Source organism: Lissotriton helveticus, chromosome 4_1 (genome assembly GCF_964261635.1).
Source record: "Lissotriton helveticus chromosome 4_1, aLisHel1.1, whole genome shotgun sequence".
In the NCBI taxonomy this organism is placed as follows: Eukaryota; Metazoa; Chordata; class Amphibia; order Caudata; family Salamandridae; genus Lissotriton; species Lissotriton helveticus.
In genome coordinates this window covers 1,214,858,877-1,214,882,917 of record NC_136063.1, presented here as the reverse complement: position 1 = coordinate 1,214,882,917, position 24,041 = coordinate 1,214,858,877, and the positions used below count along the sequence as shown (strand labels likewise).

General features: G+C 48.0%; 1 protein-coding gene across 4 annotated transcripts in view; it reads right to left on the bottom strand.

The window, feature by feature from the left end:
• The window catches only part of ANKS6 (ankyrin repeat and sterile alpha motif domain containing 6), a 381,649-nt gene that overhangs the window by 262,488 nt on the left and 95,120 nt on the right, over positions 1-24,041 (bottom strand). For all 4 annotated transcript variants that reach the window (XM_078687780.1, XM_078687781.1, XM_078687783.1 and 1 more), the window contains exon 8: positions 4,805-4,854. In XM_078687780.1, coding sequence (XP_078543906.1) covers positions 4,805-4,854 — 50 coding nt within the window. The remainder of the gene's footprint in view (positions 1-4,804; positions 4,855-24,041) is intronic.

The following is a 24,041-nucleotide window of genomic DNA, read 5'->3' as shown; positions in this document are numbered from 1 at the left end:
ACACACAGTATATCAGCACATTGGTTTGGGTGTTTTAGTAACGCAAGACCTAACAAGCGTGAAGTAGTTGGTCACACTCTCTTATAGAAAAGAAAAAAAGGTCTGCACAGTAATATTAATCCTTAAAAGACAAAAAACAGTACACTGGAACTACTGCTTTATGTAAACAACACAACGCATACGCAATAGTCCCACACAGTCAAAAAGGCATGTTTGGTGTACCCCTCTAGGCCATAAAACAGTTTCTGGACCTTGCATTACGATCAACAGGCCTAGGCATCAGTAAAAATGCTAGATTAACATGCTTTCTTGCGCTGACAAGAGTCAGGATACCAGTTTCACTTGCAGACGGGTCACTCAAAACGGGGGTATGTGCCATGAACAATATTCCCAGCATGCACGCATGAAGGTTTGCAAGTAAAATGTCACTCTTCTTCGGTTTTAAGAGGGGGAGTGTGCCACAATCTGCACTCATTTAAATTGAGACAGATTTCATCAGGAGCCTTTATTAAGTATTAATCCTTCCATAATCTAGGCAAGATGTAAAATGGATTTACCACCTTACTCAGTGAATAAAAATCATGTGCTGTAAAACATGAATTAGGATTATGAACAGAAGAAGGGACTAATCCAAGGATTCAAGTTATCAGGGGTCTATCGGCATGCATAGCAAAGGCACTTGGGGTTTTCTCCGGAGATGGACCGGCCCAAACACATGTAGATTGTATAAATGACCCCAATAACCATTTATTAATAACTAATTCTTACTAGGATTGAACCTAAGTCCTTACATAGACATTAACTATGTTACGAGAGTTAGGGAGGATTTTAGCACAAAAGCTATTTCGCCCAAAATCCTCTTACACCTGAGCATCAAATTAGGTACGTGAAAATTCAGAACTGCCTTGACATCAAGAGCGATGTAAGCAGGTTGTCCATATGATTGTCAAAATCTTTGCTAAGATCACTGTGATATTGTTTGGGGTCTATGCAGTGAACCCAGAAATACATTCAACCCAAAACTGAATTTAATCTGTCTAAGGGTGAGCCCAGGAGCATAACTTGCCCAAAATATGGATTTTAACCTAGGAGCGGATTAATTCAAATTATTTAATTTGTCTACAGAGTGAACTCAGGGGCGATGTTAACCCCACTCCAATATATTTATCAGGAGAGGGTTCTGGGGAGGTGGTGTTGGGGGCCAGGAACTCTCTTAATCCCAACCAAATGTAACGGCAAAAAAGAGCACAATTGGCCCAGTCTATGAGTGAATGCAGAAGCAACCCAATCAATGCAGAATTCATGCTACTTACTTTATTTGACTCTTCAGTGTCCCAAGAGCAGAACTACTTTTGTTATGTGGGACTGATAAGAGTACTTACATCTAGAATACTGTGGCCAGATGAGTGGCATTGTTTCTGGGGCTAGTCCCTTGCCAGACCTTAAAAGGTCCAAACAGGCAAAATACCACAGAAAGACAACTTTAAGCTATCGCCATTTACCAAAATGCCCTAAAAGAGGGGTGAAGTAGAGTGGGGAGGTTCTGGTGGAAAAAGCGAGGTCTGCCTACCCGGTGCAAAGTCTCCTTTCCAAGTCTACAGGTAATTAAAGGGAAAGCATCCCCTCTGGCCAATCGGGGAGGGAAGGAGAGAGGGGAGGGAAGGCGAAAGAGAGAGGGGGGAGAGGGAGGGAAGGCGAGAGAGAGAGGGGGGAGAGAGAGAGAGGGGGAGAGAGAGAGAGGAGAGAGAGAGAGAGGGGAGAGGGAGCGCGCAAGAGAGAGCTCACGCAGTGGATGCCAAGAAGACAGCTCAAAGAGACAAACCAATCTCATGTTTACTATTACACAAAAGTGTATGCCTCTAGTGTGCCATAATGGCGAGTGGATTTTTCCAACAATCACAGGCTCCTTGCAACAACACTCAGAGGGCCATGCAGCTATAAATAAAAGCACACTGCCCTGACTGGCCCAATTTACCACGCACACGTAATGATGAGTGAAACTCTGAAACAGCGCTGCTGAACAGATAAGTAACTTGCTTGCCGCTTGGGGACAGGATCTAACTTCCCCTCATTCCCTTTCCCTTCCCTACATTGTGTGCCTACTATCCACCACCCCCTCCCGTGACCCATGGTGTGATTAATGGTCAATCCACATGTAAGATGTTTTCCAATGTTGTTGTTTCTTCCACCTGCCAAAACCGCACCGGCGTGTTCCTTAGAGTAATGATAGCGTTTTTTACACTGACGCACTGATACCGTTAACGTCCAAGTAGGTGTGCATGTGAAATAGCGCTACAAACGAGATACCTTCACATTACAAGTGGACCTAGCCACCACAACCAACGTTAATGTGAATAAATAAGTGCACATCCTTATCTCACTATAGTACACCGTAGCTCCTATAGGTAAGGTTACAGTGCACAAGTGCATGATGAAACTGGAACAACGAATGCACTGTTACTATATTCTAAACAATCGCTTCTTTCTTTGTGTGTTTGTTTGTGTCTGTTCTTCAATTCAGATAAATGTTGGGTTCCTACAATTAAGAAGGATCCCTCAGTAACAGCAGGTTACAAAAAAAAAATTCCTGTTTTTTTCACACTCTGGACCTCTTAGTTAAGGTGAGCCTGGCGCGCTCATTCCGCCGGGGTCCACACTTTGGTCCTGAAGAATGCCTAGCCATTAGCATCACATAGGCAGAAACATGTTGACCACACACAGTGAGACATAGCTGACCAATCTATCCAGCACATACATCGCTCACCTTGTTTTTACCCGTGCCTGGTTGGCCGACGAATAAAATTATTTTTGGACACAACCAAGACACTTTTAAACTCACTTCACAATCACTTGCACTTGTCACTCAGACAACACTAACCTGCTCTGCAGTAATCCTGGAGTTGAAGCACACCGGGGAGGTACTCGACCGTCCTGGTGGGGCCCGATGATGAAGCATGTCACCAACCAGGTTGGTGAGTGAGGGCTTTCTAAAGAATCAAGTTTGATTCTTCATGCTTGCTCTTCTCCTAAGAAGGCACACTCTTTTGTTGTCTTGACTATTCGAATTGGGGGACCAAGAGTGCTCCTTAGATTTCCTCTCTCTCTTGTTGTTAATTAGAATGGTAAATCTTCAAGGCATGAGTCCGCTTCTAAGCCCTTTACGTTCTACAAATATGGAATGACTGCTGTGTGCTACTTGAGGTCAGTGGAAGAGCCAAGGGAATTGGCTGCATTTTAAACTTCAAAAATATCTGATCAAAAAAAGGTATGAATTAATCAAAGATTGACAAGGACTTGTCACTGGAAACAGATGAAGATTAGAACGCCACGGTTTCTTGTAGTCACATTTTAGCAAGCATTATGATGATGCAAACTAAGGTGTAAAGCACATAAGCACAAAAAATCTTTCATCATTCATCTATCATGCAAGCTATCGAGATATAAGAAAAGTGCAGGCTGGGAACTATTCCGGGTTTGAGCAGACAATGGCATTTATCTACAAGACCTGATCAAGAGTGATATAAAAGAATCTTAGACAGTCTGGTACATGTCCAGAGAGGGAACGTTCACTAAAGAACATGAACACAAGAGGTGTGGATGAGATGGTTGGGAGAATAGGTAAGTTTTTGGGTGAGTACGTTGCAGGAAGTAGAATTTAAGGTTTGCGGTGCTGGGCTGGCAATTTGTGAGTTGGAAAGCAAAGATGCAGAGAGCAATAGAAGATTTAGATGAGTACGAGTAGAGGTTCGGCTATGGGGGTCAGCCACAGGCTTGTTTCTTGAAAACAAAATCGAGAAGATACTCGCCAGAGATTCAACATTTGCTGCTAAGAAACATTTTCTGTGACAGCCAGCATGGACACTCTGGGAAGTCAAGGTAATTCGAAAGACTTGTTAGGCATTTGACCTCTTAGGCAAATCAGGAGGAAGGAAGGATGTCATGGAGATAGTCAGTTGAGAAGTATTTTAGGAAGAGGGGGAGAAAGAGTCTATTATCTAGCATTTGTATACTGCTCAAATACCACTGCTGTGGCACAACATGACAGTCAATGCCGTGCAGGATCGGTCTTTGATGCTCCCACTGCGGTGCCTTTTTGAAAGGCACCGCCGTGGAAATGCCAAAGGCCCGCCTGCCCAACTACAACAATACTCGTAAGCTGGTGGGCGGCCAGCGGCAGTATTTGGTGGTTCTGGAGCTGGCGGCAGTGTGGCGGCCCGCTCCAGGACCGATAAACTCGTAATCAGGCCCTAACTGTACTACAAATGAACTTCAATTCCAGTTCAGTTCTTTCCTACCGAAATTATTCGGAAACACTCTCTCTTTATACATGTTTTGTTTAGTTTTAAAAAGGCCATTGAGTCCATGAAAGCTAGTTGTATAACAAACGCTGTCTGATGAAGAAAAGATTATCATTGGAACCTGGAAAATGTCCAAATGTGAGGTACAAAAGGGTCCAAGCCTCACTCTGCAACTTGGTTGGCTGTAAAAATACTGATGTCATAGACCATTTTGAGATGCCTAGTTTCTCTTTGGAATGAAAGTTTGAATGAATGAAGACATTTATAATGTACATTACCATCACTGACGTCAACTAAACAATGTCTTAACACATATATATATATATATATATATATATTTTTTTTTTTTTAAGGACAAAGTAGCCTATCCAGATACAGCATTTTTAGCTGCTCTGAGATCTGTAACATGCTTACTACTATATTCGGTGTACTACTGAAAAAAATATTGAAATCAAATATTAAAAGAAAAAAAGGTAATGCATATTAAGAGCGTAAAAAAGCCTTACCATGGTAGTTAATAGTTCATCATCCTTCTCTGATCTGTTGGTGCCAAGCCCTGATTAAAAGAAAACAGGTATTAAAATCTAACAGTTGTGAAAGCGAGAGAGGAAAAGATTACCTTGCCTATTGCGTCTGCCCATTTATTTATAAAGGATTGCTCCTGGTGGCACTACTTAGTCCACAACTCTTCCCACTCCCACAAAGCCTTCTAGAAATGGAAGGTTTTGAGATCTGCCTCTGTTGCATGCCTTTGCTTACAAAGGCGAGTAACTGAACAGTGGTCCCTAATTCAATGATGCAAGCAAACTATTAACAAAGCCAAATGGCAATTTAGCCTATAAAATAAATACAAAAAAGCACTAAACAACGAAGTGGGTGCCAGTGACAAACTTACTTAGTGCAATCTATAGTGTGATACATGTGCTAAAAGTGGTCAATGGGCATATCAAGTAACAAAGAACAGAATGGCCTGTCAAATGTAATATATGGTGGTGTGCATCTGTATGCAAGTCAAAAACATTCCGATCCAATGGAGAATGTAGGATCATCATCAGGGCTCAATCATATATCAGTGAGAGGGGATTAAAACATATGCTACTAACTTCCTGAAGTCATAAAATGCACTGAAAGATAAATAAGCGACAGAGAATGTATGTAAATAGTAGCAGAACAATTAAAATGAGTAAGAAAGAAAATTGGGTTGTGGCTCACTAGGAAAGAAATCGAGCGTCAAGGGGTGCAAACTGATGAAGTGTGGTGTATGTCACGAGACATGAGCCAGTACACAGCCTGGGGAAGGAGGTTAAGGGAGAGGTGAAGTATCCTTGGAACATTGTGTCTAACATAAACATGAGCACTCACTGCATGATGGTTTAGAAAAGGGAGCTTATGCAGGAGCATCGAAGCGCTGAAATCTGCATCCGGGTGCAATCTCGTGTAGGACGATCCATGGGGCCAAACATTGTGAAAATTGAGAGGTGACCCCTGTGAGCTAGGAGAAGGCGAATTTGCATACACGGCGGTCCGGAATATAAATAAGTTTGGTCATGATAATTGGTATAGGAGATCAGAGATACATGCCACGGTGATCATGATGAGATCACGCTTCTAACACAGGCAGACGTGAAGATTTGAGTTTGACCATTTTTAAGAGGGGGGAAACACGGCCAAAGACTAACTGGGGCCAGGAGTCTAGTACCATAAGGTGGGGCATGTCTAGAGATGCAATATAAGACACAGAAAAGGGACAAAATAATTGAACCACAATGTCGATCTTGGAGTGGAGTGCCATATGCAGAATACAGAGGGATTGTGTTGGCACATAGAAACAGGTAAAGGAGGAAAGAGTGTTACCAGCCTAAGGACAGAACTAGTCACATGTATATAGACAAACAATAAGATAACTGGGCAAACTGGAGTAGAGTGACATACAAAATGCATTGTAAAGTGCAATAGCGGCAAAGACCAAATACAGGAATATGGCTGATAGAGCCATATATAGGGTGATGCATAGACAAAGTTGTCAGAGGTGCAAATAGTGCTGCGTTATAGAAAATTCAACCACAGACAGCTCATTATGTATACAGTTTGAAAAAGAACATTCCAAGCATAATAAGAAACAACATTAAGACACAGCAAAGTCTCCATAATAATGAAGTTCAGTCTTCTTGGCGGTTAAGGTTTATTTTTATTGTGTCCTTTTTTAGATCCACTTAAGTAAATCTTTAATGAAAAATTGCCCCAGGCTCCCACTCTTATTCAGGTGATAATATGACCAATATTAACTGAAATCTATTATCATTTTTGGAATGTTCATACTGAATGAAGTGTTTGTGTTCAACTAACAGCGCAGTGTAGACCTTACATTGGGGACTACGCCTATGTTAGCAAATGCAAATATTTATATTTTGAGTAGTCACACCTACCTGTGCTGGGGAGGCACACACCTACCTGTGCTGGGGGCGAGGGAGTCCTCTTCCGCACACGCCGCCACCGCCAGGAGTCTTGACACTGCTGTGACAGCGCCGCCGCCCCGGGACTGCAACTCCCGGCTGCCTTAGCGGCGGCGCTGCTTTTCCGACGACCCAGAAGCGCCAGGAGGCGCCTACAAACAGCGCTCTGCACGGCGGAGCGGGGGGAGGCACACACCTACCTGTGCTGGGGGCGAGGGAGTCCTCTTCCGCACACGCCGCCACGAGTCTTGACACTGCTGTGACAGCGCCGCCGCCCCGGGACTGCAACTCCCGGCTGCCTTAGCGGCGGCGCTGCTTTTCCGACGACCCAGAAGCGCCAGGAGGCGCCTACAAACAGCGCTCTGCACGGCGGAGCGGGGGGAGGCACACACCTACCTGTGCTGGGGGCGAGGGAGTCCTCTTCCGCACACGCCGCCACCGCCAGGAGTCTTGACACTGCTGTGACAGCGCCGCCGCCCCGGGACTGCAACTCCCGGCTGCCTTAGCGGCGGCGCTGCTTTTCCGACGACCCAGAAGCGCCAGGAGGCGCCTACAAACAGCGCTCTGCACGGCGGAGCGGGGGGAGGCACACACCTACCTGTGCTGGGGGCGAGGGAGTCCTCTTCCGCACACGCCGCCACCGCCAGGAGTCTTGACACTGCTGTGACAGCGCCGCCGCCCCGGGACTGCAACTCCCGGCTGCCTTAGCGGCGGCGCTGCTTTTCCGACGACCCAGAAGCGCCAGGAGGCGCCTACAAACAGCGCTCTGCACGGCGGAGCGGGGGGAGGCACACACCTACCTGTGCTGGGGGCGAGGGAGTCCTCTTCCGCACACGCCGCCACCGCCAGGAGTCTTGACACTGCTGTGACAGCGCCGCCGCCCCGGGACTGCAACTCCCGGCTGCCTTAGCGGCGGCGCTGCTTTTCCGACGACCCAGAAGCGCCAGGAGGCGCCTACAAACAGCGCTCTGCACGGCGGAGCGGGGGGAGGCACACACCTACCTGTGCTGGGGGCGAGGGAGTCCTCTTCCGCACACGCCGCCACCGCCAGGAGTCTTGACACTGCTGTGACAGCGCCGCCGCCCCGGGACTGCAACTCCCGGCTGCCTTAGCGGCGGCGCTGCTTTTCCGACGACCCAGAAGCGCCAGGAGGCGCCTACAAACAGCGCTCTGCACGGCGGAGCGGGGGGAGGCACACACCTACCTGTGCTGGGGGCGAGGGAGTCCTCTTCCGCACACGCCGCCACCGCCAGGAGTCTTGACACTGCTGTGACAGCGCCGCCGCCCCGGGACTGCAACTCCCGGCTGCCTTAGCGGCGGCGCTGCTTTTCCGACGACCCAGAAGCGCCAGGAGGCGCCTACAAACAGCGCTCTGCACCGCCTCGCGGGACGCGAGCGGGACGCCGGGCTAAGCCCGGGCAAAGGGCGGGCCCTCTGTGGCCCTCAGAGGCCAGAGGAGGACGGGACGGGCCACCACTCTTGGTTCCATTGGAGGAGGTACTGAAATTTTTAACCTTCCTATAATTTCTGCATTTCAATGGTCCATTGTCTCCTATGTAGTCCTGATTTCCACTAGTCATGTCTATCTGGGAGGAGCTGAACGCCCTCTGTGGCACAAAGTATGTCCCGGACGCTTTGACCCCCCTGAAAATGGGTAGAGATGCTGACCAACTCAACTGCACCCTCCTGGACGTACCGTTATCCCCCAAAAGAACCTATGTTCAAGCCAACACTCTATCCCAAGGATCATCCAGTAAAAGGAAGTATGATGAGGACAAAGATAATGCCAGCGGTGGGAATCTATTTAATGTTGATGCGGACAAAATGTGCATTAGCCCCTCACTATGCCCCTCAAACTCTACTATACTAACACCGCCTAAGAACTTACTGGTTCAGATTGAGCAATTATTAATCTCGGCATTATCACCGCTGATTATAAAAATCAACGATCTAGGGGACAGGTTAACCCGTATTGAAACAATAATAATAAAAAAGAACTACTCATCATCCGATAAAATTGGTTCACCTACTCGCCCTACTTCCGCTATTAACTATGAAAAACCTAAGACCTCTGCATGCAGAAAAATTCAAACTCTTGAACCCACCTTCACTAAACTCATTCCAAGTGGCCGGAATGCTACTCCTAACCCCATACTTGCACCTCATAGAGCTCCCAGGACCATACCAGAAAGAAGACATTGCATTAATTTACCGCCCGAAGCCGCCCCATTCGTGACTGTCCTTTCTGGGGTCCCTGCATTGAGTCATGGAAAACCTGAAACACACCAGGAATTGCTTAATAAAGCCATTTTCTGGCTAAAACACAAAAGACCGTTGCCACCTGCACTAGATGGCGGAATCCTGAGTGTCAGGAGGGTGGGGTGGCTAGGTACGCTACCCAAAGCCATCTCAGGGGACTTGATTTTGATAAAGTTTAAGGATAGGAACATTGCCCCCTACTTACGTTCCACCCAGCATAAAGAAGATGATGGCCCCATTTGCATTTGGGATTTGCATGATTTTTATCCAGGCCCCCGGTACAATTTGTTACCCAGTCTAATGTCTTTGAAACATTGAAACATTTTTCTTGGTGAAGGGGGATTCCGTGTACCTCGTACTATTAATTCCGCACTTTTTATTTAGTCTTGACTATGCACGTACTTTGATTAGCTGATTAGTTAAATTGTTTTTCGTTTATTTTTTTTAGTCGATTTCTTTTAATCTTGTAAATGATATGAGTTATCTATGTACGTATGTATTTTTCTTGTTGCTTTTATGGTTTTAAACTAAAAACCGAATAAAGCTTATTTTGACTTGACTGAGTAGTCTGTCCAATGTATAATACACAAGGGGCAAAAATGGCATGGATGTCATTGCTAGTGTTGCAACTGGAGAATTTGTGTGTATCACACCCACAGCACCAAGCATGTTTGTCACAGGCAGCCATTTAGTTTCCTATTGCTTTTTGTATTTATTTTGTACATCCAATTGTCTTGGATCATTTTATTAGGGTTCACTGTTCACTTGCCTTCTAAATATACTCCAGGTCCCTAGTGATTCTTGAGATCTCCTTGTATGCTTGTAATTATCTTTGTTTTCAAAGTGGCATCTGAAGTACACCAATGCCACCAAGACACACTTTCTAAATCCCCAAATATACCACTAAAGCACTATCTAGACAAACAGCACTGATTTGAAGGAAAATGAAAGTGACATTTTAATATTTTTTCTTTACAGGAACGTCTCCCTCAGCAGTAATCCACAAGTTGTGAACCTATATTTTTTTCTATTGAGGGTCATAATAGTTACAGAACCTGTTTTTAAAGTATTTAGCAATATCTAGCAGGACTGAACACTGAGAAAGATGCACACATTTTGTTTACATTGGTCCCAGTTCACAAAGTTATGAACAGTAAAACGCTCACACATCTTGAATGCAGGTCTATGAATTTGATTAATTTCAGACTTTTCAGAGATTAACATACATCCACTCGGATATTTATCGATGTAGTAGATTTCCATGTGTACTCATGTTTCTCTATATGCACTACAGCAGACTGTACACATGGGAGACCGTTCAATAGCTGATTGCAGAAAAATGAACACTTACATTTTTTCCCTCTCGAGGGAAATATTTCTTTCACTGCATGTTGAGCACACATGCAACGGAAGAAGCACTAGGAGAGAACACAAAGGGCCAAAGCATGCTGAGCTTGTACAGGGAAATGGCTTGGTGAAAAACAATGGGCATTGGTGACCCAAAAGTAAACTCAAGAGAAGGTTTCTTCCCGATCACCCATGTCTGAATGCAACACCCAGAAAGACGGGAGAGGCAGGTGATCATGCAGGAAGAAAAGTACTGGTAAGTGTTGATGAAATTGTGATGTTCCTGTTGTGAATTCAAATAAAAGCTCCACAATCTTAGAAATGTTTGGATGTTCCACCCATTTTCAATGCCGAGGTACACCAATAACAGCGTTTCCTTTCCCTACCATACTAGCAGACTTCTTTCATAATAAATTCAATCTCTGGGTGTAAATCTTCCCAGATTCAAATACTTGGTTATTTAGAAACACTGCTTCAAACTTAGACTTCTAGTGTAGGTCTAGTTTTCCTCTCTACAAGTAGCCTCAATTGCCCACCAGATCTCAATATTGCAGCTAGATGCATTATCAATGCTTTGACGGAAAGTCAAAGGAAAATATTTACTTAAAAAACTTTAAAATGCACATCACCTATTCCTTAATATGTCCACTGAATGACTTACAGCTAGAGTTTCCTATTAATTTCGGAGTACTGTCAAACCACAGTATCTGCCAAAGCCCTATCTTTTCAATCACCTAATTAGAGAAGGAAAGGTGCAAATGTTTATATATTAATAGTTACCCCAAATGCTATGTATTTCGGCAACTAGTTAACCACTAATATGTAGGATGCTTTCCAAAGTGCATGCCACAAGCTCAGTCAAAATACATAGTCTTAAATACAATATTGAAATATCTGGAAAGATGCTCAAGGCAACAAACTCTGTGGCGACAAACTCTGTGGATATAGAATCTACATCTTTTCCTAAAAGTATCTTATCCTTTTCAAACCTTCACAATCATCACTGGATTTTTGAACTACAAGGGCTAAAACATCACCTACAGGACACCCCCACTCAGAAAGTAAATGAAAGTATGACTAAATAATGTCTGCCCCTGCAGTGAGATAAAATGGATAGACAATTGCTATCCAATGAAGAGGCTAATATCATATTCTTTGCAGCTTGATGATATCCAAGTAATGCTGACACAAACATGTTACTCCTTTAATTACAACCTACCATTGAAATAAAGGCATAAACAATCGGTTCTAATGTATTACTTGAATAACTCTCCACTACTCAAGCTTACGGATCTAATCGCACCAAAACAAAATAAATTCTTTCAAATACTTAAAAGGCTCTGAAACCACAGTTGAAAAGTAGGTGAGCTTCACAAAGTTGAAAGCTCTAAATACCTTGAATAGAGCCATGTTATTTCAGATTCTGGGATCTGCTAAAATACCAATTGTACTATACTGTACAAAAAAAAGAACTGCCAGTGCTATCACAGCGGTTCTAAAACAGTTGGCAGCAGAAAAGAGAAAACGATTTAGCACAGGTGGAAAATAGATTCTGGAGGATACAGATGCTCTTATTATCACATCTTCCAAGCATTGAGAACGTGTGCTTCTTGACAGAGGGCACAACAGCTCTTTGACAAATAGGAAGCCTGATATCTATTGCCCTTCGGCGTATATAGATATACCATACTCTGAACAAGGTACTCTCTCCCATCACCAGTGAAGTGCACAGGGATGCTGGGTGAGGGAAGGGGATTGCTCTATATATTTTATATTCTTCCTCTATACTTTTTCTACAAAAATTACCAAAGGGTAAAATAAACAAATGCGACATAAAACAGTATATATACATGAATCAACATTTAACACATTAATAAGTTATCCTACCACACTCTCTAGGAGCCTGTCTGCTACTACATTAGATATGCATGCTAAGACACTTTTGGAGCAACACAGTACCCAGAACTGGAAGTTACCTGGAACTATTGCAAATCTCAGTAATCTTATGTAAGCAGTTTTGTTAAGATGCAAACACTCCACATTTTCCAATAACGTTCAGCTGTACGACTTAAAGAGGAACTGCTTCTCCTTGCTATTGTCTTAAAAATTAATAAATAAAAAATTACATGAGGAAGTTCATAAGATATAAATGAGTTTTTCGCCTTCAATAAAATTCCTTTCTCCACTATAACTCGTAACATCACGTTACCCAACTTTGAGGGCTCCTCAAAGGCTCACCATAAAGCAAATTTCGAATTCTCAGCAAAAATCTAGTAAAAAAAAACAGGTAAAAATTCCTTTAAAAAGCACTTTAGTAGACTTAAAAGGTTAATGTTGTCTAACGCTAGAGTTAACAAAATTTATGATAGGTGATTAAGGTTCCCACTTTTTCTTGCCTCACATTTTGTCAGATAAACCTTTGTTTTGGGCAGAACAATTACGCTTATGAGCTACATGGTTCTTCTACAGACAAGACAACCAAGAAAAACCAATGCCCATGAAAGAGGTTTTAGCTCCGGTCACGTTTCCTCTGCATGAGATACTGTGTGGCAGTTAACAAGTTGTCTTCTACTTTTATTTTCCATCACTTACTTTACGCAATGAAGCTAAAAATCAAACTCACTGGTTGGAGAAGGGCGACTGGGGGTCTCGCTTGGTTCCGGACCTGAACATCACGGGCTCGGTGGCCACGTCGGACCCCCAGTCGATAGTTGAGGAATTTGCTCGATACTATGAGGAGGTGTATACCTCGGACGGATCATTTACGGAGAGAGATAACGCTGAGATGATTCGGGATATACCTATGCCAACCCTGTCGGTTGATCATAGGGAATTATTGGACTCTGCTCTCACGAATGACGAGGTGGCGATGGCCATTCGGGGGGTCCATTCTGGTAGGGCATCTGGCCCTAATGGTCTCCCCATCGAATTGTATAAGCCCCATGCTGACCGATTGGCCCCGTATCTGAAGGATATGTATATGGAAAGCCGTGATCGTGGGGTGTTGCCCTACGATCAGCGTGTTGCCAATATTGTGGTAATCTATAAGGAGGGTAAGCCCAGGCTGGATTGTTCTTCATATCGCCCGATTTCTTTGTTAAACATGGAACCCAAGGCATTGGCTAAACTGTTGGCCACCCGCTTGGTGAAGGTCATATCGACCTTGATATATCCAGACCAGTCCGGCATCATGCCGCGGCGCAACACTGCACTTAATCTTCGTCGGCTGCATGGCGTGGTGGCGAGCGCGTCTCGCATCCACGAACCGACAGTGTTGTTGTCTTTAGACGCAACTATGGCCTTCGACCGGGTGGAGGGGCCCTATCTTTTCGCGGTTTTGACGAAGCTGGGGTTTGGCCCAGTATTTATTGATTGGGTACGTCTTCTGTATTCTGCCCCCTTATCTCGGGTGGTCGTGAATAATCATAAGTCCTGTGATTTTTTGCTTGGACGGGGAACTCGTCAGGGCTGCCCCCTCTCGCCTCTTTTGTTCGCTTTGGCCCTGGAGCCGCTCGCGGCCTGGGTGCGGTGGGACCGATCGATTAGAGGGCTGCGTTGGACATCGGAGTGGGAAGACAAGATCTCGCTCTACGCCGACGATATCCTGCTATACCTTACCTCCCCCCGTAGTTCCCTCGTAGTGTTTATGGATGTCCTCGCTATCTTCGGGAGGTACTCGGGCTTCGCGATCAACTGGACGAAATCGGTTCTTTTTGTTTTGAGTGGAGATCCCCCTAGGGTGCCTGGGAACTGCCCTGTGAAAGTGGAACTGGTCAGTTTCGATACCTTGGGATTCATATTTCTAGGGATCCTAAGGTAGGCTTTCAGTTGAATTTGTTGCCCCCTTTGGCCAGACTTCGTGCTGATGTTGAGAGGTGGAAGGCGTTGCCGCTCTCTCTGTTGGGCCGCTCTGTCCTTTTTAAAATGATGGCTCTTCCGCGGTTCTTATATGCTCTACAGAATTCCTTCGACCCTGTGCCCCCGTCGTATTTTGGCGAGATTGAGTCTTTGCAGCGTAGCCTTCTGTGGGAGGGGAGGCCACGTATTGCGTTGTCAAAGCTGATGTTGCCCTGGTATGACGGGGGCATCGGTTTGCCCAATATTCGGAAGTACTATTGGGCGTCCCAGCTGGCCCCCATCAACCACGCCATTTACGGCTCTCCTGTTGATCCCGGATTTGCGATGGACCGTGGTCAGGTGCCGGGGGGAGAGTACACCTGCGTGTTATATGCTAGGCGTGGCCGTTTTCCGTTGGTGGGACCCTCCTTGATCTCTACGAGAGTGTGGCATGAGGCCAATAGGGACCTTAAATGGGCTGGGCGATTGACGCTGGCTACACCGCTGTGGAGTTCTGAGAAATTAGGGATGCTTTGGAAAACGAAAGGGTTTGACCACTGGGATTTGATTGGTATAACTCGGGTGTGTGATGTGTGGGGCAAGGACAGGATGTTGACCTTTGAGGAGCTGCAGGCTAAGTATCAGCTGAATGAAACGGAACGGTTTTTTTACCTCCAGATTAGCCATGCTCTATGTGCTGTTATCCCCAGGGGCGAAAAGCCACCGGTGGCCTCCCCACTGGAGGATCGTTTAGTAGATGGCCTTGTCCCCACAAAATCGATTTCTTTAACATTGAGCAAACTGATCAACCATACTGAGGACCCTCTGGTGAAGTTGCGTGAACAATGGGTTGCAGATGGCCTTGTGCTTGATGAGGAGGACTGGAGGGAGGCGGTGTCGTCCCCTAAGGAGGTGGCGGTCCCTATGAGGCTTCGATTGGTTCAACTAAGGATCTTACACCGCTCCTATGTCACGGGCCCGAGATTGCAGAAGATGGGTTTGGCTGCATCTGCTGATTGTAGAAGAGGGTGCGGTTTGCCTGGGACGTTCCTGCATATTTTGTGGGAGTGTGAGAGGGTCCGTGACTTTTGGACCAAGATACATTCGAAAATGAGCGAAGTATGGGGAGTGAGGGTTGAGCTGGAGGCAAGACGTTGTTTGTTGAATGTGTGGGAGCCCACAGACCTGCCGAGCCATGGCAAGATCTGGGTGACTTTGGCTTGTGCGGTTGCTAAGCGGAATATTGCACAGCTTTGGTGTGCTTCTCAGGCACCTCGAGTTGGGAAATGGATGGAAGACCTCGACTGGTGTATGTTTCGTGAGAAGTCTGTATATGTGTCTAGAGGACGGCCCCGCAAATGGGTCAAGATCTGGGGAACCTGGAATGCCTATCGAGGCGACATCTGTGAACCACCGGAATTAGATCCTGTTAGCGAGGAACAGGAGGTTGCCTAGGTCCATTCCCTTTCTTTTAATTGATTGCTTTTCTTTGGAAGTCTGCATCTGAACGTATGTAACAATGGTCACCTGGTGCACTCTGGTCTATGTTTGTATATGTATTATGTGTCCCTTTTTCGGTAATAAAAAAGAATAAAAAAAAAAAAAAATCAAACTCACACCACTGTTAAAGTTGCTAAGTATACAAATCCAGAAATCTAAGTCCCTTGGGCCTTGCTAAGTAAATATTCTTAAGAGGTAAGAATTGCAAAGAACAGAATTTGACTTTATTTGTAAAAAACAATAACTATTTTTGCTTAGGCCTAACTTCCCTAATACAAGTAGGAGAATCCTAATAGCTTCTCTTCCTTCTTTTCCCCGTGGCTGACCTACCTCCCAAGAACAGACAATATATATATTTTTTTTTATAAGACTTTATTTGTGAATGTATATTCGCCACATACGTTTACAGTAGTATCATCAGACATGTAATACATCACGTTTTTCAATTTACTCCCAGTCCCAATATAAGGGGCGGAGACTCGTCCTCTAGAGTTTCCCATACAGATTCGTGCACAGTGTTAGAGTTCTCCATTAGTATCAGAACATACCCTTATTCCCACCCACTCGCACCCGAATCTCCCTCCCCCACCCAACCAACTCAGGTGTACATTCCTTTCTAACATTTCTGTCTCAGCTCCCCAGCGTTGACCACTTTCTGCCAGGATTATGTAATATAAGCTCTGTTTTTAACCACCTCCTTCCCGCTTCGGTGACCAATACATACCATATTCCTCCCTCAGGGTCTCAGTGTGCTCAATTGTCCTGGGACAGGGGCCCGATCTATACTATCTAATTCCAGTAGCATAACTTCCCAATCCAGCGCCATCGGGATTTTTCGCCTCCCACCTTCTTCCTCCTTTCTGAGGGCAACATATTCTGCCCTACCCCATTTCACCACGTCTGCCCGCCATGCCTCCACCCTAGGCGCTCTCGGGGAGTTCCACTGCATTGTAATCTTCCTGATCGCTAGTAGGAAAGCTAAGTCCACAAATCGTAGTTTGGGTTTTAATGATTTGGGGCGAGGCCGGGCTCCTACCAGGCAATACAGTGCACTCTCCTTCACCTGTATTTGAGACACATCTCTCATCGTCTGACAGACCTCTCTCCAGTAACCGCCCAGCTGTGGGCACAACCAAAGCATATGCAGGAGGCCTGCCCCATCCTCCCTACATCTCGGGCACTGATGAGAGGCATTGGGAAACATCTTGTGAATCCTCTCCGGGGTGAGGTAAGCCCTGTGGAGTACCATGGCTTGGATATATTTGAATTTCACGTTCCGGGAAACCCTCTTTGGATGTTCCAGGGCCACCCGCCAAGTCATATCAGTAAACTCCTCCCCTGTGTCTCGTGCCCAGGTCTCTCTCAGAGTGTCCAGGGATAATGCAGCGTGAGTTCTAATCCCCGTGTACAGCCATCGTACCAGGTGGCTGCCGGCTCCCATATTGTGTACTAGGTGCACTAGTTCGTGTTGTTGTGGTTGAATGCGTTGTGGCGCCCAAGTTGTTCTGATGAAATGAGAGACAGTGGCGTGCAGTAAGTAATGTCTGTCCGAAGTCCCAGTCGCCTGTACGAATGAGCGATGGTCCAATAGCAGGTTGTCCCCGAAGAAACTACCTACCCCCTCAATCCCAGTTGCTGTCCAGTCCCTTATGGCATGTTTGGTAAGTTTTCCCTGTGGCGTCGGGATACCTAGTAATGGGATATTATCTGCATATGGTAATACCGTAGACGTGTAAGCCAATGCCTTCTTCCAACAAAGAAGGGCGGTACAGAGCAGCGGGTGGCAATCTCGTGGAAGTTTGCTCTTAGGTAGCAGTACGGTGTGCAAATCACCCCGGCTTAGTTAGTCTGTTGTCCATCCGATCTCGTGGAGATTCCTCCCGGCCAGCCAATAAGACAACCATTGGAGTTGACTAGCGTAAAAATATCCTTGGAAGTCGGGGGCACCGAGTCCCCCCTGGGAAGTGCTAAGTTGTAATTTACGCAGGCTGAGCCGTCGTATGCGGACCCCCATATAAGGGTGATCAGTAAGGACTTAATGGACTCAAAGGTACGATGCGGGATGCATATAGGTAGGTTTACAAAATAGTACAGCAAGCGTGGTAGCATTACCATCTTTGCTATTGCAATGCGGCCCATAACGGACAAGGGGAGTGAGGTCCAAAAGCCAATGCTGCCACGGAGACCTGCGATGGCTCTAGAAATATTACCATCCAGCTGATCCTCCGACCTCCTATATATGCGGATTCCCAGGTATTTAAAGCTGGACTGTGCCACCGGGATCCTGTAGGTGCCAAACGGCAGAGAGGGCGGATGAGGCCCGTCTCGGAAGTTGAATCCCACAGATTTTTCCGGGTTCATGGCCAGTCCCGATACCGTTTCAAATCTACGGAAGGTGTCATATAGAAGCATGTGGTCCGACTCTAGGTCCCGGAGGTACAATAACATATCGTCCGCATAGACTGACAGGAGATGGGACGTACCCGCCACCGGTACTCCCAGCACGTCTGCGTGTTTGCGAAGAGCAATGGCCAGAGATTCCAGTGCCAGCACAAACAGCATTGGGGACAGGGGGCATCCCTGCCTGGTGCCCCGGTGGACTGGGTATTTGGCCGATATATGCCGTCCCGTTCTCGCCCTGGCTGTGGGAATCGGTGTACAGCAATCTGATCCATCTTATTAACGGGGCTGGGAAGCCAAATCGGCGCAGGGCTTCGAACATAAAGGGCCAAGAAAGCGAATCAAACGCTTGTTTAAGGTCCAACGCAATGCATCCCGCCTGTACCAGTTCAGCCGGCGACGCCGTCATTATAGCGTGCAGGCGCCTCGTTTTGAGGGAGGTGCTGCACCCCGGGAGGAACCCACACTGGTCGCGATGTATGAGTGCCGTCAGGTGGGGCTGGACACGTAGGGCAATAGCTTTACTCAGGATTTTGTATTCCGTGGCCAGCATGGATAGAGGCCTATAATTTGCTAATTCCAGGATGTCCCTACCCGGTTTAGGGATAGAAATTACTAAGGCTTGCATGGTTTTGTGCGGTAGGCGGCCCTCCTTGAAGGCTTCCTTGTAGATTCGTTCCAAAACCGGTACCAGTGTGTCGGGATAAGTGGAATAGAACTCCACCGGGAGTCCATCCATGCCCGGTGTCTTGTTCCTATTTAGGTGTTTGATCGCAGTGCGGATTTCGTGTTGGGTAATGGGTCCCTCAATCGATTTTTGTACCTCCGCCGTCAATTAGGGGAAGGGGAGGTCCCGCATGAATTCAGTCACTCGTGCAGGATCCTCCGTCCCATTTCAGTCATATAGGGTCCGTAAATGGTCATGGAATGCCCGGTTGACGTCAGATTGTGTGCCCACTAGGGCTCCCGCTCAGTTACGGACTTGTGTGAAGATTGGGGTGTCTGGCCGGTCTTGCACCAATCGGGCTAGCAGCGCCCCGGAGCGGTCCGCCGCCGTGTATTGCCTTTGTAAGTAGGCCTTACAATCCAGGGTACGCAGAGTTTCTAACGTCTCTGCATGTAGAATGTTTTGTGCCTGTAGAGCCTGTTTTTTCCCCGGGCCCTCAACTGCCTCCCGTTCAAGCCTCGCCAGTCGGTCCTCCACCTCGCACAGCTTCCGGTGGAGCTCTTGCCTGGCACCGACCAACTTTCTAATCGCCACTCCCCGCTTTACCACTTTCATCGCGTCCCAGACCACCAAGTTGGAGGGGGCAGTATCCCAATTAACTTCCCAGTAATTAGTCAGGGTCTCTGAAAGGGTTGCTTTGAATGGTCCATTTTCCAAGTGCTGTGGATTGAGTCGCCATGTAGGGACTGGGGTCGGGACTCTACCCCAGAAGATGGTGCATTTTAGGGGCCTGTGATCCGAGAAGGTCTTTGCTAAGTACTCTGGGTCTCTTATCTGTGAAAGAAGCGCATGGGAGCACAGGAACCGATCGATACGTGTGTGTAAGTCGTGTACGGGGGAGTAGAAGGAATATTCTTTGTGTGAGGGGTGTGTCTCACGCCAGGCATCTCCCAGTCTCCAGCCCTCCACCCACGCCCTGAAAATGTCAGTAAGCTTCGTAGCACCAGCTGCCTGTAAGGGAGGGTGTGATCTATCCAGGGCCAGATCTAGTACAGCATTCCAATCCCCTCCGAGTACCCAGGGAATATCCGCCCACGGGGAGAGTGCCCTCCCGACTCCCTGGATGAATGATTCCTGGTCGTAGTTTGGGGCGTATATGCTGCCCAGGATAATCAGTTTGCCATCTAGGGTACCTTTGACTAAGATGTATCTGCCCTGCACATCTACCTTTCTTTCCAGTTCAATAAACGGTGTCCCGTGTCTCACCCAGATAGTGGCTCCCCTAGAGAATGCTGAGTATGACGTGGAGTATATAGTCCCTCTCCATTTCTTCCGTAACTTCTGGGCTTCGGATACCGTGAGGTGCGTTTCCTGTAGGAAAGCAATATGTGTCTGCTGTCTAAGGAGGTAGGCGTGCACTCTGTGTCTTTTCTGCACTGCCCCTAGCCCCCGTACATTCCAGGTGATGGCTTTGTACATTCCAGATTGTTCAGCCATGATCGGTAGGGGGCGGAACCATTTTCGTCAGCGGTCGTGTTTCTAATACACCGGGGAGCTGAACCCAGGAGAGTGCACCTTTAAACATTTCTAACATACCTAAAACAAACTTGGCGCAGCCATAGAACATAGCCGTGCCCAACATTGCTAAAACAAGCATAAAGAACCAAATTTTTGTGCATTCGCCATGGGGGGGTTGGTCCAGCACACATGCGTTCATTTTCTTATCAGTTCCGGCCTCCACCGGCTCGACTGTGGCCCGGCCGGGCGCTTGTTGCATAGGGGAAAAGGTTCAATGTGGTATACAGACAGTACTTATGGAGTTGTCAATAAGCGACCTTAAGCCTTACCCCGAGGTGCCCAATACAGTGACATTTCCAGGGGATGTGAAGTACATTAGGGGATAAGGCATCTTCATCTCATCCCATGCATCACCTCCCTCCCCATACATAGCTACCCAAACGGTGGCATGCACCAGGAGCGCCAATTACATCAGAAAAGGATACTGTACAAAGGCAGCTGCAAAAGTGTTGGTTAGGGATGGCACCCGACAGGTCAGCTGTCAATGAGGTCGTCGGCGGCTCTAGGTGTAATTGTAGGGAAAAGCAGCACACTATTTTCTGAGTCTGAATGCACCATGTTATCGTCGGAGTCCGTGGCTATTTTCGCCGAGTCCTCCCTAAAGGTGCCGGCGAGTGAAAGGGCCTCCAGTTGGCCTTCCTTCTGATGGTTCCGCGACGGACCGCGTCCAGCAGTTCCCTTGTCTGATCCAGATGAGGAGCGGCGGCTACCTCTTGTCGTGTATTTCTATAGGTTCTGAATCGATCCCCCTATTCCTGACCCTATTCTGGTTAAACTAACTATCAAGTTAACTAACAGTCAGCCCATGAGGCAAGAAAACCCCCATGATGCAGATACCGTTATCTGACGCAGTCACACTACGGCACAGGAACGTGTTATCTGATTAGGTCATAACGCTTGAGATCTAATTAGACAAGCGACATTCCTCCAGCCCCTGATAAGGCATACGACGTTCTCATAACAAATCAAACCTATGACAACCTGGAAAATCCGTGCGGCCATTGTTTTGATTTCACAGAGAACTTTAGTAAAGAATGTGCTAACGAGCAAATCGTATGACATCTTTATTGACGTATCTATGTCCATCCTTACGTCAATCTCGGCACCTTTAAGGTATAAATATTGCCGACCTTGCCCTATGCAAACACACGCGTGGTGACAAGACGGAGCAGCCCTACTTGCCGAAGCCGAGAGCAGAAGCAGACCCCGCTGGCAGCAGCCCCGCCTTCCTGACGCGCTGAGAGACGCGCTGCTATCTCAAGCCGAGAGACCCAGCACCGGCGCTTTCGGGCAGCCCTCGCAGGCAGCCTGGAATATCGAGAGCAGAGAAAGAGATACTATTCCTCATCCATCCTAAATTCCAGGTACAGAACTGAATAACCCCTCACAGAGAATTCTTTAGTTATTCACTTGGCAAAAACAAACTTAACTTAAACTGTAACTTTCTATTCCCGCCCACGCATTAGACTTAGGTCAGGTACACGGGGTAGGCGTATTTAGAAACACCAGTTGAGTACGTTTAGTCAAATGTATATGTGTATGTAAATATATTTTAATCATTTTAAACATCATATGGCTCGGGGGGCGTGGCTTCGAGGGCGACAATGGCGGACGCGGCTCTGTAGAGCTCCTGCCGGCCCGATCCCTATCCGCTGATTTATCCTGGCCCAACACCCTCCTCCCTCGTCTCTACTGGTGCTGGAGTTATCGGGAGTCCGGTGGAACACGGCGGTGTGGTCGTTGCTGCTGGGGACTGCCGCCGGCGCGGCCGTGGAAGACCGTGCCTGCTGGGCCAGCTTGCCGCGCGGTAAGCCGGGACCTCAATTTTTGTCCAGCCCACCGGAGGGCCCTAGCCGCGGGCCGGGCGTTGTGCGTCTTGGCCCGCAGGGCCGGAGTGGAGTCACCGGGGCTGTGGACCGGAGGGCCCGCTGGCCGTCTCCTGCGGTGTGGTAGCTCGGCGGTGCGGACCTGAGGATCATCCTGGTCGGCCCCCCCGGACAGACTCGGAGAGTCGGATGCGCTGGCTGAGGCGGACGGCCTAGAGGCGCCATTCCGGCGGTTCCTGCTTGGACCCCTGCCTTGCGATATCCGCGCCCTGGTGGTGCGCCTCTCCCGTGGTTCTGGCCTGTATCCTGGCGGGCTGGGGGTGGACGGACCCCGAGGGATTGGTGTACTGAGGACGCCCTGAAACTTGCTCGCCGGCCATTCCCCCATAGCAGGTTCATCTCACTGAGCTGCCATGACGAGAGGCAGAGGTAGTCATGCTGCCACCACGACGGGGCCCATAGACAAGTTCACCGGCCCTGGGGGGAGTGCTGGTGCGGCCGGTGGAGGTCAAGCTGCTGGCCCGGACAATGCGGAGCTGCTGACGGCCATCACACAATCTCGGGATATGTTAGACGCGAAGATTGGTGCGGTGGGCGCTGATGTAATGCTGTTGCGCCAGGACCTCCGCCAGGCGGTCGCCCGCATCACAGAAGCGGAAACCAGGGTCACGACGGTGGAGGGCGACGTCGGGGCCCTGAAGAAGAGAGTCGCTGACCTGGAGCAGACGCAGCGGGGCCTGGCGCTCCGTGTGGAAGATGCGGAAGGGCGGGCAAGGCGGAACAACCTGCGCTTTGTCGGCTTCCCGGAGGACTGCGAGAAAGGGCCTATGGATGCCTTCCTATCCCGGTGGCTGGAGAGCTGGCTACCCCCGGACGCCCTGTCAAGCTGCTTCGTGGTGGAACGCGCCCACCGCGCCCTAACGCAAAAACCGCCGGCAGGGGAGCGGCCCCGCCCGGTCATAGCTCGGATCCTTAATTATCATGATAGAGACGTCATCCTCCGAGAGGCCCGGCTCAAGGACACCCTGCTGTTTGATAACTGTAAAATTATGATCTTCCCGGACTATACTAAACTGGTCCAGCAGCAGAGACACTCCTTTCTGGCGGCCAAGGCCAAGCTGCGGGGCCTGAAGATCCAGTACTCGCTACTCTATCCGGCCCGCCTTCGCGTGATCTTCAACTCGAAGACCCACTTCTTCGATTCCCCGGAGGCCGTCTTCGCCTGGACTGACGAGACGGTCAGGCTTCGACCGCATGTCCAGCCAGGGCTGCACTCTGGGTCCTCACGCAGTTCTTCTCAGGAACGGAGCGACCAACCAAACAAGGGGAAGCGGCATCGCAAATCTCGCTCGAGGCCGAGGTCCCTGTCCCGAGACCCCCTTTTGGGGGACACGCAGCCGGAGACGGATTGCTCTGGCGGGGGGCCCTGATTGCTGTCTACCGACATTTTGCTCCTTGCTTTGCATCTGTGGCCATCCGCCGCGGTGACCGCCTGCCGGTCGGCAGTACAGACATAATTTGGTGCAGTATTATCTAATTATTTTTTTTTATTTTATTTTTATTTTTATTTTTGTATTTTCTTTTTTTTTTTTTTACCTCTCTTTGGGACTCATGTGAACTGATGCTCTTTATCATGCACCGCTTTTGATTGTGCCTTATGTTGGGGGGGAGGGGGTTGGGGCATGCTTTACGGGCTGCCTCCTCCTGTTGGGTTTGGGGGGTGGTGTTGGGAGTGTACTTGGTTGGTGGTAGGGGGGTTGTTTGGGATCCTTTGGCATGTCTGACTTTTGGCGCTATGTTCTGGGCCTGGAGTACCATATGCCGCGACAGATGCTTCATTGTTCTTTGAGGTATTGGGGTGGGGGAGGGGGGTCTT